Raw genomic sequence first — 15,110 nt, forward strand, 5'->3', positions numbered from 1 at the left:
TACACCGAGTGGTGATACCAGATTAACGGTAAACCCCTTTTGAGTCAGTTTACCATGGATTATCCACTGATCAAGCCGCCTCTATTTTCACTAGTCACGGAATGGAACCTATATCTTATCCTTATAAGTCTCATACGTTCTCCGTTCGAGCCTTTCCATTCCTTTCATTTCACAGTTTGACATGGGAAATTCTTTCCCTCATAAATGTCATTTCTGCCAACAGGGTCAGTGAGTTACACACCTTGTTACATACTCATCCGATCCTGCGTTCCTCTGTGACTGAGTGGTTTTATGTATTCAACTTCATATCTTTCTTAAGGTAGATGTTGCATCTCACCTTACTCAGAATATACTCTGCCCATTTTTCCCAACACCTACAGGTCCACTGGGCTCTGCACATGTGCAAACATGCTAAGGGAGTACCATGGACGGTTGGGCCATGTGGCCCAACAGCCTCAGTTTTAAGATCCTTGATCGCCCAATCCACCTCTAAAGGAGAGATTGGTTTACCCAACTGCATCTGTTCTGTTTCGGAGAGACTCTGCAATGGTACTTCTGCTAAGAAGGAGGATATTTCCTCCTCTGAGGCCCCTATCTCCGGCGTATATAACCCCTGTTAATATTCTTGGAAGCGGTGATGAATTTCAGCTTGAGTCGTCTGCATCGTCCCCGATGATGATTTAATGGAGTAAATCACCGCTTTTACTCTCTGAACCTGTAAACGTCTGGCTAACATCTGGCTATTTTTATCTCCGTATTCGTAGTATCTCTATTTTACCAGGTCCAGGGCGTAAGCTTATATCCGCTGCATCAAGCACTGCCAGATCCTCCCTCTTATGTGTTAGAAGTCGTAGGGTAGTAGCCCCCGCTTCTGTTTGTCTCCCCTCTAAATCCCTCAGTTCTTTTAGTAAGGCCGCACGCCTGGCCTGTTGCTGTTTCTTACGAAAGGAAGCTAAGCTTATACGGACTATCAGCATGCCTGCACTGCTCCTGGCACTATGTAGTGTCGTAGGCTAATACGGGGCTTTAATAAGAACCCAAAGCATGGAGCACTGTATTCAGTAGAGAGAATTACGTGGCAGTGCTATGTCGGTATTGATGGTGTTGATGGCGGCCGAAGCGGCCTTGAGGGTATTGTCAAAAATATATATGAAAAAACGTCGATGACTCGGCCAGCGCAATGATGACAGTGATGGAAGCACTGACTGTATCGGCGTAGGTATCTATGGGAACGATGTGGCATCGAATCATCGAAAAAATATCGTTGGCATCGGAAAAATGATACCGGCATTGACGGAGTCGATGATCACATCGATAGGAATGTCGAAGACATTATGGAAACGACCTGGGCGTCCATAGCATCAATAAAATAAAGGATGGCATCGATGGAAATGACCGTGGCATCGATGGAAGTTCCCCGGGCGACGGTGGCATCGTCCCGGGCATGGATGGCACCGACAAGACAAGGTGTATGTCGATGGCATCCATCTGGGCAATGATGGCAGCGATGAAACTCAAGGAAAAATTAGTGCCATGGATGAAAAACATGGATGCAACTGATAGAAACGATGCAGGGACCGATGGCATCAGTGTACCGTGGGGGGAGGGGTACCGATGGCATCTAAGAATCCAGGACAGTCTGAAGGGGGTACAGATGGTGGCATCAACTGCGTGAAGGTACCGAGGAAATCGAAGGACCTGAATTGACAGGGGCCCTGGCCGCAACACAAACCTTGGAAGTCCCTGTCCTACTAGCGCTAATAACCAGGCAGAGTGTCACAGAAGGACACTCGCAGGCTATGTGTGGCTAACTGAAAACATAGGAAGAGGGAAGGCCGCAAACGGTTGGTAGGCCAGGAAGGTGACAGGAAGCGACCGAAAAAACAGGGCATAGTACTCACCGAGCGTTGAATAAACGTATGCGAAGGGAGATCTGTGCAGGGAAAAATGTTTGTGAAGTAAAAGTTTAAGTGTTTCCGTGTGAAAAAGTGTTAGAATTTCTCACAGAGCTCCTAACCGCTATGCTTACTGCAGAGCAGAAAAAAGAGAAGACTGAGGGAGACACCTGTGGCTCACAGGGATAATTGCAGGCTGAGCATGCTCAGTGCACATTAGGGGTGATGCAGTGTGCCAGTGTCAGTCAAAGCTTTGCAGAAACTTTGACAGAAAAGTTTTCTGTACAGGGCTCCATCCTGTGAGGTCACCCATATGTGAAGACTACCATCCTGCTTGTCCTGTGAGAACAAGTTATATAAATCATCATAATAGTAAAACCATGCTCATAAAAAGAATAAATATTTCAAAGCAGCTGATAAATAGAACATCCAATGATTAACATATAACATTGTTCTTTTTAAATTTCTAATCATCAATAAAATATTTCGAAACAGCAGACATATCAAACACCCAATAATTAAAACTAAAGCTAAAAAAAAAAAAAAAATCCCTTGCTCTCCATACCCAGGAACCTTTGACTCCAGTCACCCTGAGATTGTCGTGGATTAATCAGGGATACATGATGTGCACAAACTTTCTCCTCTCTCTCATATATACACATTCTAACATACGTGTTCATTCTTTCACAAACTCCCTTATATTCTCTCACACAAGTTCACTGATTTAAATAGATTTTTTTATTTTTTAATTTAAAACTTTTTTATACCGACATTCATTTTCATATCACATCGGTTTACAATTAACAGGGTAAAAAATAGAACATAGTTAGAAAGAGAAAGATTCAAGTTACATATAACAAGGAGCTGAAGGAACAAGATGGGTGGAGAAGAGGAAAAGAAGGGTCCAGTGGACTAAAACAGTGCAATAATTAATAGATTGAATTTTTAAGCAAAAGAACTATGTACACAATTCTGTATTAGCTATAGTCCAAAAAATGATTCACTAAAAAACAAAAAATTAAAAAAAATTTTTAAATAGATTTGCTGTCTAGGTTATTTATTTACAAAATCCCAAAGGAGTGCAAAAATACTTATAGGTCCAAGCGTTGTATCATCAAAATATTTATTTTAAACGTTCAAACGGAACCACTCCTTATTTTTAATCCATACATCAATTAATGACTGCTTCAGGGTCCCCCGACACGGACCCCGTGTTTCGCCCGAAGGCTGCGTCGGGAGGGACAGTCGGTAAATTTTTAAACAATAGCTAAAAGAGAACAAAACATCAGTATTAAAGAAAGGACCAATTTAAGGGTACAGCATGTATTTGTTGACGCCGGGACACATACCTTAAACACAGCTGAGGAGTTCTCACAGCTAAAGCGGTAAGGAGGGCGGGCGGTTAGATAAAACACAGCGTTTTTAAAGAACACTTTTTGGCGCGGTTTTGAGCCACCAATCAAAAGCACGTTTCGGCTGACCAATCAGGGAAGGGCAAACTGCGCTGTTATGAACTAATACAAAATGAATGAATGCAGAAAGAAACAGAGGACTCTTGCATTAACTGTATTTTGCCCTTTTCCACTCATGTGCACACTATTACCTCCATATTAAAACGTCATTGGTCCATGTTATCTTTACATGAAGTTTTCAATTACCCTCTACGTTTTTCTTTCTGCCGGGGCAAAAACCTGAGAAACATGCTTGTGCATTCACATTTTCAATCTGATCGTAGTGACAATCCAGATGTGGTATCTGGTCATCAATCCTGCGGACAATGTTCAGTATGTCCTTTTGCTATATCTACTGATCATTTTGAACATCCCATCACTTGTAAAAAATTTTCTTTAAAATTTTCTACCAGTTGTCATTCACGAGGAGTAATCTATGTAATCCTGTGTCCTTGCCCTAAATTATATGTGGGCAAAACTACGAGACAGATACGTACTCGCATTATTGAGCACCGGTCCAACATTCGCACTGGCCGCGAAACAGCTCCTCTTGTTTCCCATTGGCAAACAGCAGGGCACACTGAAGATGATCTAAAGTTTCTGATAATTGATCAGCTTCATCCCCCGGCTCGGGGAGGTAACTTCTCTGACATGCTTATCCGTAGAGAACAAAAATGGATATTTATGCTTAATAGTTTACACCCCGCAGGACTGAACAATGAGATCGAGTGGCAGTATTTTCTATAAATAACATTTCCCATAAGGATCTTCCCACATACAATTTCAATCTGATTTTTCAAGATTAAATTCAGTTGTTTTCTTTCTGCATTCATTCATTTTGTATTAGTTCATAACAGCGCAGTTTGCCCTTCCCTGATTGGTCAGCCGAAACGTGCTTTTGATTGGTGGCTCAAAACCGCGCCAAAAAGTGTTCTTTAAAAACGCTGTGTTTTATCTAACCGCCCGCCCTCCTTACCGCTTTAGCTGTGAGAACTCCTCAGCTGTGTTTAAGGTATGTGTCCCGGCGTCAACAAATACATGCTGTACCCTTAAATTGGTCCTTTCTTTAATACTGATGTTTTGTTCTCTTTTAGCTATTGTTTAAAAATTTACCGACTGTCCCTCCCGACGCAGCCTTCGGGCGAAACACGGGGTCCGTGTCGGGGGACCCTGAAGCAGTCATTAATTGATGTATGGATTAAAAATAAGGAGTGGTTCCGTTTGAACGTTTAAAATAAATATTTTGATGATACAACGCTTGGACCTATAAGTATTTTTGCACTCCTTTGGGATTTTGTATATTAATTTGGAGTGCAGCTTTGCTCCTTCTCTATATTTGGATATCTTAGGTTATTTATTTAGCCATTTTATATACCGTTGTTCCAAATGAAGATCACAATGGTTTACAACATGACATACATATAGATTGACAAGTATATAGACTTGATTTGAACATATAACATACAATTTAAAGCTAGACACATTAGGGGTGATGCAGATCTACAGGGATATTCTAGCACTTTTAAATTTAAGGTACTGGAGAGATGTAAGTTTGGTGGTATATAAAATATGTTTCAGTTTTATTTAATTGGACACTGTTGGTAACCGATTAGGTATTTAGTTCAATCGATAGGTTCTTAATGAATTTGACCTTGTAGGTGCATGCTCTGTGTTCAGATCATTTTAAGTTACGTTATAGGCATTCTGAAATAACTATTTTTCAGGTTATGTTTGAATTTCTTTGTTTCTGGGGTCTGAGTCTCAGGTAGAGAGTTCCATAATATTGGGCCTGCTATGGAGAACACATGGTCTCTTATTAGTCTTCTTGCTCATACATATGCTCATTGACTCTCTCATTCACACATATGCTCTGGAAATCACAGCAAACCTGACTATACAGTGCAATAATTGAAAAACAGGATCATCATTTCTTATAAAACATTAAGCACTAAAGTCAAGAAATACAAAACATCATTCATAATATTAAAGCCATACTAATAAAAAGAATAAATACGGCAAGTAGGCAACAGCCAATGAACATCCAGTAATTAAAATGACTCTTTTTTTTTTTTAATATTTCCCAAATTCCAAATATTTCAAACAGCAGACACATGAAATTTAAAATAGGATTAAAACCTCCAGCTGTCTATACCTGGGATCTTTTGATTTCCAGTCACCCACAGATTGTTGTGGATTGAGGAAGGCAGGCCTCACGATCTTTATCCTCCCCCCCCCCCACACACACACAGGCTCGCTCTCACTCACACATATGCTGTCACATACACAGGCTCTCTTGCTCTCACACAGTCTCTCTCCTTTTCACATACCCACAGACTGACAGATATATGCAGGTTGTCTTGCTCTCTCAATCATGGTAAACAAAGAATAGATGCCAGATGTCCAATTAAAATGCTTTATTCAAATGGAGACTAAATACTTTGAAAAAGCCCGACTCTGGCCAAGTTTCGCCCCTTATACATGGGGCTGCCTCAGTGGCTACAATAAATGAACAAACATATAAAACTATATTAAAACAAATAAAAAACATTGAAAATAGGCAACATATAAAATGTAACATTTAAAAATGAATAAAAGATTAATGGATCAAAGTAGAGTGATTTAAATATGCTGTGTACACTGGCAAAAAAACAAAAAATGATGAGTAGAATCCAAGCAAAAAAGTGTAGCGTGATGAGAAAAATACAAACAAGATCATTCAAACAACAAAATATTTTTATGCAGACATAGATGCAGCAATTAAGAAGAATTTATGGTATACCTGTATGAATTTGGGAACGCTGGAGATTCAGTAATAGTGTTGCACAGAATAGTTGATCTAAAGAAAAATAATCAATTGATATGTAAAATCATAATTAAAAAGTCTTAAACGAGTATATATTTATCGAGTTTTATATACCGTCGTTCGGTTTCTCCATCACAACGGTTTACAAAGTATAGATGTTTAACAGAGTGTTCAGAAATTCACGTGCTTGTTAACATTGTTATCGTAGTCGTTCTAAGCATAGTTCAGTTGTTAAACTGTACAGGTTAAATTACGTGGTTTTTTTTATTGGTTCTGTATGGGCCGGTAGGGATGGAAGATGTAGCTTAGAGTCATTGATTGTTTTGGTAGGCTTGGTGAACATCCAAGTTTTTAGTTCTTTTTTGAAGGTTTTTAAATTTTGCTGTGTTCTCAGTTCGGTTGGGAGGGTGTTCCAGAGTTCGGGGCTTCCTAGGGAAATGGCTCTCTTCCGAGTTGACGTAAGTTGTTTGTGGCGAGCAGGTGGAATTTTTAATAGACCTTTGTTAGCTGAACGGAGATTTCGGTTTGGTGAGTGGAGTTTTATGAATGCACTTAGCCAGTTTGTTTTTCATATATTATTTTATGTATTATGGATAGTATTTTGTAGTCTATCCTGTATTTTATTGGGAGCCAGTGTAGTGAAATGAGAGTTGGAGTAATGTGATCATATTGTTTCATTCCTGTGAGTATTCTGGCAGCTGTGTTTTGAAGGATTTGGAGAGGTCGGATGGTGGTGAGAGGTAAGTTGAATAGTAGGGAGTTGCAGTAATCCAGGTTGGAGAAGATGAGTAGTTGGAGGACTGTTCTGAAGTCGTTGGGGGAAAGGAAAGGTTTTAGATGTCGTAGGGTTAGGAGTTTGTAATATCTGTCTTTGATTTTAGCGGAGATATGGTTCTTGAAGGATAGTTCCTTGCGATTATGACTCCTAGGTTACGGGCATGAGTGACATGGGAGATTGCAGTCTTTTGATTCATTATGTTGAGTGGTGGTATGTGCATAGGATTGTTCTTTCTATCCAGCATGATTATTTCTGTCTTAATGTTTAGGATAAGTCTCATGTTGGTTAGTAGTTGCTTTATTTTGGTGAGGTAATTGGCTGTTTTTTTGTAGGTGTTTTCCAGAGAGTTGTGTATTGGGATGAGTATTTGGATGTCATCAGCATATATGAAGTGAGTCAGTGGCATATCGGGAGAAGATAAATGTTGAAGAGTGTCGCCGATAGTGCAGAGCCTTGGGGAACTCCAGTGTCAAGGTTTATTTTCTTTGAGAGGGTATCATTGATTGACACCTGGTAGGTCCTTTGTGATAGATAGAATGAGAACCATTGAAGGGTTTTTTTTCAGTTACACCAATTTCGGATAGACGGTCAATCAGTATTGAATGGTTTACCGTGTCGAAGACTGCTGATAGGTCTAGTAGGACTAGAAGGCAGCTGTGGCCGTTGTCAAATCCTTTGAGCGTGGTGTCGTTTAAAGATAGGAGTAGTGATTCAGTGTTTAGTTGTTTCCTGAAGCCGAACTGCGTGGGGAGTAGGATGTTGTTCCTTTCCAGGTGATCACTGAGTTGGGAGTGGGCGATTTTTTCAATAATTTTGGCAATGAATGGTAGGTTTGATATGGGTCGGTAGTTTAAAGGGTTTTCTGGATCAAGGTTGGTCTTTTTCAGTATGGGTTTGATAATTGCTGATTTTAGGCAGTCTGGGTAGTTTCCTTCTATGAGGGATAGGTTTATGATGTCTGTTATCGTTTTTGTTATTGATGGTTCGATGGCTTTGATCGACTGTATGGGTATGCTGTCGATAGGGTGCTTAGCTGGGTTCATTTTTTTGATGATATTTTGGATTTCCAGTGATGATGCTGAATCAAAGTTGGGCCAGCTTGGTGTTTTGATTGATTTGTATTTTCGGGTCTTGCTTGTTGCTGAGGTTGTTTGCAGTTTTCTTTAACGAAAAAATAAAAAACCTCAAAGTCGTTGCTTGAGAGCCTGGAGGTTGGTGATGTCTGGTCGTTGGAGGATTTGGTTAGGCAATGTATGATATTGAAGAGCATTCTTGGGTTGTGTTGGAATTTGTTTATTTGAGTAGAAGTTGTCTTTTTTTGCATTGTGGATAAGTTTTTTGTAGTATGCTAAGTGTGATCGGTAGGCATTCAGTAGTGTAGTTTTGTTGTTCCTCCAGGTTTTTTCTTTTTTCGGAGTTCGTGTTTGGCTGATCTGATATTGTCATTTGTACCATTGGTTTTGGTGTTTTGGGTTTTTTATTGTTTTCTTTATTGTGGGGTTTATCTTGTCTGCTATTGTTTTAGTGATGTTGAGCCAGGATGAGGTGGCGGTTTCTGTGATAGATAGGTCTATGTTAGTTCTGTTTGTAGATTCTCTTGAAATGTCTCTATGTTGAAGGGTGGCCGAAAGGAGAAGGATCTAGGTGGGCTTTTTTCTGTTGTAAGTTTACAGTTGGAAGACAGGTTGGCGTGGATTAGAGAGTGGTCCGACCAGGGGTTATTAGTGAAATTTGTGTGGTAATTAGCCCATATGTCAGTATTGATGAAGACGAGGTCTAGTGTGTGACCTGCTTTGTATATTGGGCCTTTGATGATTTGACTTAATCCTAGGGTTGATAGGGCGTCTGTTATTGCGTTACATGTGGGGGAGTGGGGGACTGTGTCAACGTGTATGTTAAAGTATCCTAAGATGATGATGGGTTTTTGTTGATAGTTAGTTTGGACAAGAGGAATTCTATTAGTGGAGAGCAGTTCCGATCTAGTGAATTGTGGGGGGGCAGTATACCAGACAGATTTGTAGTAAAGGTGAGTCGAACAGTGCAATTTCCAGTGGTAGGTGGGTGTTGGTTGAGAGTAGTTTCATCTGTAGGTTATTTTTTACGATTAGCATTAGCCCTCCTTTCTTTTTTGGTCAGGGGATTGAAAACGTTCTGTAGATGGGGTTATTGATTTGGTTGATTAAGACTGGGTCGGTGTTTCTTATCCATGTTTCCGTGATGGCTATGAAATCTGGTTTGTGATCGTTAAGTAGGTCAGAGATGACAGGTATTTTCTTTACTATGGATTGTGCGTTGAATAGAAGGAATGATAGTGCTATGTAACTGCTGTAGGTCTTAGTGTTGATGTGAGTGATGTTTGAGTGTTGGTACTTATAATGTTTCTTTGTTTTTTTTCTTGTTTCCTTCTGTGGGTTATCCGAGCTATGATCTTTTCTGTGGGACTTGAGGTGGATGTAGTCAGGGGTTTGAATGTTTGCCATTTCTCATAGAGTGTAGCAATAGATTTGCTGGGTTTGGGGTCTGCACTAAGGTTTGTGCGAAGGGGTGCACAAAGGGGAGTGCCCCTTTGTCGCGCACAACGCCTGGGAGCATGCCTCCCTTTGAGGTGGATCTGGCGCCGGCGCTTCCGATGATGTCACCAGGGAGGGGCAGGCCTCCCGGCCTAGGAGGCAGGTCGCTTCAGTGTTCCTCAGGGCGTCCCTTGCCCTTCTTCTTCTGTGTATCTGGCCCCAAATGTGTGCTTGTGAGAAGAAGGTGATTAAGGGTTGGCAAATAAATAATTTACAAAATAATAGACGCATGAATAAAAAAATAAATAAATGCATAAATAAAGGTGTGGACAGGCAAGCTGAAACTTAAACAGCAGTGTGACTCATTTGATATTTTAAAATAGCCAGTGCTGTACCGTCAATGCCGATTATTTAAGGCATACAATATCAATAAAAAACTCAATACAGATTGGTTGCCTGGACTTGTACAAGTGTTGTGGAGAGAATGATGTAGGAACATTGTGAACAAAAAATTGTTTGATGGCAAATAATCAGTTTAGATAATAACTAAATATACCGAATGTTCTAAATAAAATGAAATAAAACCAGAAAATGATGCGCCATGGGGAATTACTTAGTGAGCACATCGATTAAAATTAAAAATGGGAAAAAAAAATATGAAGCAATCTATAAAACATACCTAAAAGAAAAATAATTTGTGCTGGTGGTTTAAAGGGAAAGACACCGGCAGTATAAATGATAAAAATATATAGATAGATACGCGGGAGAGTACACCGACTGCAACAAAGCTGTGCTCGTTGATTGGATAATATATAACTGAAGCAAAGTATCGAAGAATCTCTAGTCTAAACGGGATTTTTATTAACCTGAAAATGCCTTTATTTGCACGCATCTGGATACAGGTTCCACAGCAAACAGAGTGACTGAACTAATGATTAAATATCAAAAGTATGCGCCAAAAGCATCTGTTGCTGTGGAACCTGTATCCAGACCCATGCAAATGAAGGCATTTTCAAGTTAATAAAAATTCCGTTTAAAATTAATCATGCAGCCAATTTCTGCAAAAGTTGTAAAGATTGCAGACGATGTTTTGGGAGCCCGATATATAGCGATTTACAATAGTCTACTGTGGTAAATATGAACACCTGAACTAAGTTGTGGAAATCTAAGTCTTCCAAAATTGGCCTAAAATAGCATAAAATTCTTAATTTATAATACCCAGTTGAAAGCACAGTACATAAGTGATACAAATACAATCAGAAAACTGTTCAGATGAAAACCTAGCCTGTTTCATTTGTCTGAATATTCTCCTAAAGAAAATTGGCTAAAATTAGTCTTATCTTACCTGCTCAGTAGAACTTTGAAACAGACCCCTTAATAAGCGGAATGAAGTCTTGGGAATGGGCAAGTATACAGAGAGTCATGTATTAGCAGGTAGAAATGCTGAAGCAGTAGTAAATTGGAATGCATTAAAATACCAGATGGAAATTGGAAGATTATGAACTGGGGAAAGCAATAAAGCAGGTTGGTCAAGTAGCAGTGGAAAAAAAGAGAGAAGTAGTTCATAGGACTGAATAGATAAACAAGAAAGGAGATAGAAAAACAACTTGAAAAGTCATGCATACAAACACTCAGTCTACCTAACCAACCGATTTAAGAGCCATCACTGAATCGAGGCTCAGGGATTATCATGAATAGGAGACAGACAGATCAGGATACACTCTTTTCAGAAAGGACAGAATAGGTGAAATAAAGAGGGAGTAGTAGTTTTGTATCAAGCACAAAACAGAAGGTATTGAAATATCAAGGGAGAAGAGTTAAACAGGTTAGAAGCCATCCAAAGGATAGTATGCAACGGCAAGGTGCTATGAATGGGAGACCTATATTTACCAATCTAGACTGGCCAGTGCCAGCTGCTGTAGCAAATAGAAGTAGGGGAACATTGGAATCCTTATGAGAAGACTCAACTAGTTAAGAAGCCCATTCAAGGTGAAGGGACATGAGATGGTACTGACAAACTGAGATAGTACTGCTGAAATTACGATAGGGGGCAACATAGGATGCAGGGATAGCTATACTGTATGGATCAGTGTAAAGCAGAATTACTTACCTGTAACAGATGTTCTCCTAGGACAGCAGGATGTTAGTCCTTACCCTTAGGTGACAATCGGATGGAACAAATAACTAGTTATAGTTAGAATCTTTGCTGCAAAAAAATCACTATAAATGAGATTACCTTGTTGTGAATTTTAACTATTAAAATTTTTAACCTTTATTCGTTAACACAATTATTAGGAAAACTTTTTTTTTTTTTTTTTTTTTTTTTTTTAATAGAGAGAAGACCTCAGTATTGGCAAGAGATCCGAATTCTCAGAAACTTGTGAGCCAATTGTTACAGTCACTGGTCTTTTACTCCTAATTTCATTTTTTGTAAAAATACTTGAAGTCATTTTCTATTGGTTACTGCTTACAGTACTACTGTGTTTCCAATTAAAGTTCTTATGATGTCTTTACTGATTTTTTTCTTTCACACAGCCATTGACTTTAGTATCTGCAATTGAGGTCAATCTTTCCTATAGTAATATCCTCAATTGTTGCAAGCCTTTACCATGATTATAAGCTTTCATCCAGCAAATCATCTGTGATAAAAAAAAAAAAGGGTTGAAGTAAAATTTAAGTTCTAGACGGGAAAACTTCGCATCGTTCCAAACTGCTTTTCATTTAACAGAACATGATTCTTTATGTCCTGCAACAGGTACTTTGTTCCCGACAAAATTTAACAACGAGGCACTTATCTTTTTGCTTATTTTAAATTGTTTTCTCTCATAACATTGCCGTGCCTTTCGCCAATATGAAGTGCTAGTTGGCTGCCGCCCTTCAAAAAATTATTTTAATTCATGCCACTGTCAGAAATACTCACGATTTTGTCAATACCCTTGTTTGTTTGTTTGTCGGGTTTGATCTAAAGATTCACAACATGGCCGCGCTTTTTTTAACCAGCTAACGGGCTTGAAAAAGAACCAATCATAATGTCCGTAATGATATCTATAACGATCTGACGTCAGATTTAAAAGGTCTTTAGAATTGCTTAACAGATTCATGCATGCTCAATGATCTTATTTAATTCCTGGTTGTGCACGTAATGGCGTGTGATACGCTCTAACGTCAAATTTAAAGGTCTGTTGCTTTTTTGACAGGTTCACGCATGCTCGATTTGCTTTTCTATTTTTAACTATCGGACCGTCAAACTATTTGACAGGTCCCGCGCATGCTCAATGTAGATGTTTATTTTTTGTATTTAATTTCTTAATTGTCTGTCCGTTCCATATGTTCTTCCATTCCTGTTCGTTCTCTAAACAGCTACTTTTCTCCATTTCGCTTACACTTGCAGTTGCTCGTGTTACAATTTAACCACAATTTAAGGCAGCATAATTTTTTAACAATGCCCCACATACTCAACATTCTGATGAATTCCCAATTACTATGCGTTCTGATTTTAATGTAACAAACTGTTCCATTCGATCTTTGAATTAAGACCAATAGGCTCCTCTGAACGCAACTTAAAAATCCACTCCTCTTTTCTAAACAACCACTTCTCTCAGTTGCCCCCTCTCAAATCTGGTTTAATGTGGTCTATCACAAACCATTTTAAATCTCCTGTATTGTGATTTTCCTTAATACAATGCGCAACAATTGGAGCGGTTGTTTTTCTGTTTCTTAGGCAACTTTTGTGTTCCCCAATTCTCAATCTCAAAGACCTCTTCGTTTGGTCCACATAGATTTTATTTCAAAGACATTTTATGATGTAAATGACAAAATCAGTTTGACATGTTATAAAGTTGTTCAACTTATATCTATACTGAGTTTGTGAACAAATGAATTAAAGTTCCAAAGTTTGATCGCAGATCTTGCAGTGGCCACACATGAGCTAAACTGGCATGATGTGCCCTACGAATGTTGGTATATTAAAAGTTATCAAATAAATAATGGAATAGTCTCATCAATGGAATGCATTTGATTTGGTTTCTCTTGCAATGTAGAAGGGCTTAAAATCTCCTTTAAAGTTTTTGTTCTTGAATAAGCTACTCTAAATTCCATATTTTGCATCCCAGGAATCATCTGAATGAGAAACCAATGATTACGCATAAGCTGAACAATCTTGCGTGATGAAGGCGAATATTGAGTAACACATGTAATTACCTCTGAATTTTTTGATTTACATTGAGTTAACAAGGCATCCCTGTCATAATACAGAGCTCTTTTAAATGCATTCTTTATGCATTTATTGGGATAACCTCTTTGTTTGAAATCAGATATTAGTTGATCTGATTGTTGTCTATAAATCTTTGTATTAGAACAATTGCTCTTGTATCTCAAAAATTGCGAAAAGGGAAGGCTGTTCTTTAATGGCATGGGATGTGCAATTTCAAAGTGCAACGTATTACGGTCTGTGGATTTTTTGAAAATGCTAGTGATAATTTCTCCTGTCACTGTTTTCTTCAATAACACATCCAAAAATGATATTTCCAAAAAGTCTTGATGTATCACAAACTGAATTTTCTCATCGAAGGTATTGATCCATCTCCCTAATAAAATTAGCTCTCTCTGTACCACTCCACAAAATGAAAATGTCATCAATATATCGTTTGTAAAAAACAATCTTGGACAAAAATGGTGAATTATTAATCCATTCTTTTTCAAACTCTGTCATGAACAAATTAGCAATGGTGGCTCCCATTGCTTTTCCAGAGATTTGCTGGTAATATTTTCTTTGAAACATGAAAAAATTCTTCTTTAATGCGATGGATGCCAATTGTAGAATGAATGAATTAAAATAATTTTTTGAAGGGCGGCAGCCAACTAGCACTTCATATTGGCGAAAGGCACGGCAATGCTGTTATGAGAAAAAACGATTTAAAACAATCAAAAAGATAAGTGCCTTGTTAAATTTTGTCGGGATATTGTCGGGAACAAAGTGCCTATTACAGGACAAGGAATCTTGTTCTGTTAAATGAAAAGCAGTTTGGAACGGTGCGAAGTTTTCCCGTCTAGAACTTAAATTTTACTTCAACCCTTTTTTTTTTTTTTTTTGTAAGTTTTTATTTTATTTTGCATGAAAAACAAATGTTACAACACATGACGAGGTCCGGGTTCCATACATGTATAGTTAAACAGACTATAGGCACAAAAATACCCAACTAACTGTCACCCACACTGAGGAGCCATCCCATTACAAACATATAGAAAGGGTACAACAAGAGGTGCGGTGAGGAAAAAGAAGTCTGAACAACCAGTGGCATGACAAATTATGAGCTCAGACCGTCAAGCTAATTTTATACATGAGCAATATCGTTTTCCAGGTTTCCCCCCTCCCACCCCTCTCCCCCCCCACCCCAACCCTCCCCCCGTCCCTGCAGAATTCCGCAAGCAAGGTGATCTACGTCATGGTCTCTTTGCCAACCATGCTGTATACGGAGCCCACACATCCTGAAATTTGTGAATACGGTCATGTTTAAGCGCAGTTAAACGACCCATCTGGTACAGCCTATCCAACCTCTGGTAAACCTGCAGCATAGAAGGGACCTCAGCGTTCTTCCACCTGAAGGCGATTTCACTTCGCGCAGCAATATAAATTTGTAGCAAAAGCAACGTATGCTTATCACTACGCATCCC

The 15,110-nt window shown here is 38.9% G+C and overlaps 1 protein-coding gene across 13 annotated transcripts in view; it reads right to left on the reverse strand.

The window, feature by feature from the left end:
- ZFAND4 (zinc finger AN1-type containing 4) overlaps positions 1 to 15,110 on the reverse strand; it is a 217,234-nt gene that overhangs the window by 124,747 nt on the left and 77,377 nt on the right. For 10 of the 13 annotated variants that reach the window (XM_029609188.1, XM_029609190.1, XM_029609189.1 and 7 more), the window contains one exon: positions 6,126 to 6,182. The exons of the other annotated variants lie outside the window; for them this stretch is intronic. In XM_029609188.1, the coding sequence (XP_029465048.1) occupies positions 6,126 to 6,182 (57 nt within the window). The remainder of the gene's footprint in view (positions 1 to 6,125; positions 6,183 to 15,110) is intronic. 13 annotated transcript variants of the gene reach the window in all.

Source organism: Rhinatrema bivittatum, chromosome 7, assembly GCF_901001135.1.
Source record: "Rhinatrema bivittatum chromosome 7, aRhiBiv1.1, whole genome shotgun sequence".
Classification (NCBI taxonomy): Eukaryota; Metazoa; Chordata; class Amphibia; order Gymnophiona; family Rhinatrematidae; genus Rhinatrema; species Rhinatrema bivittatum.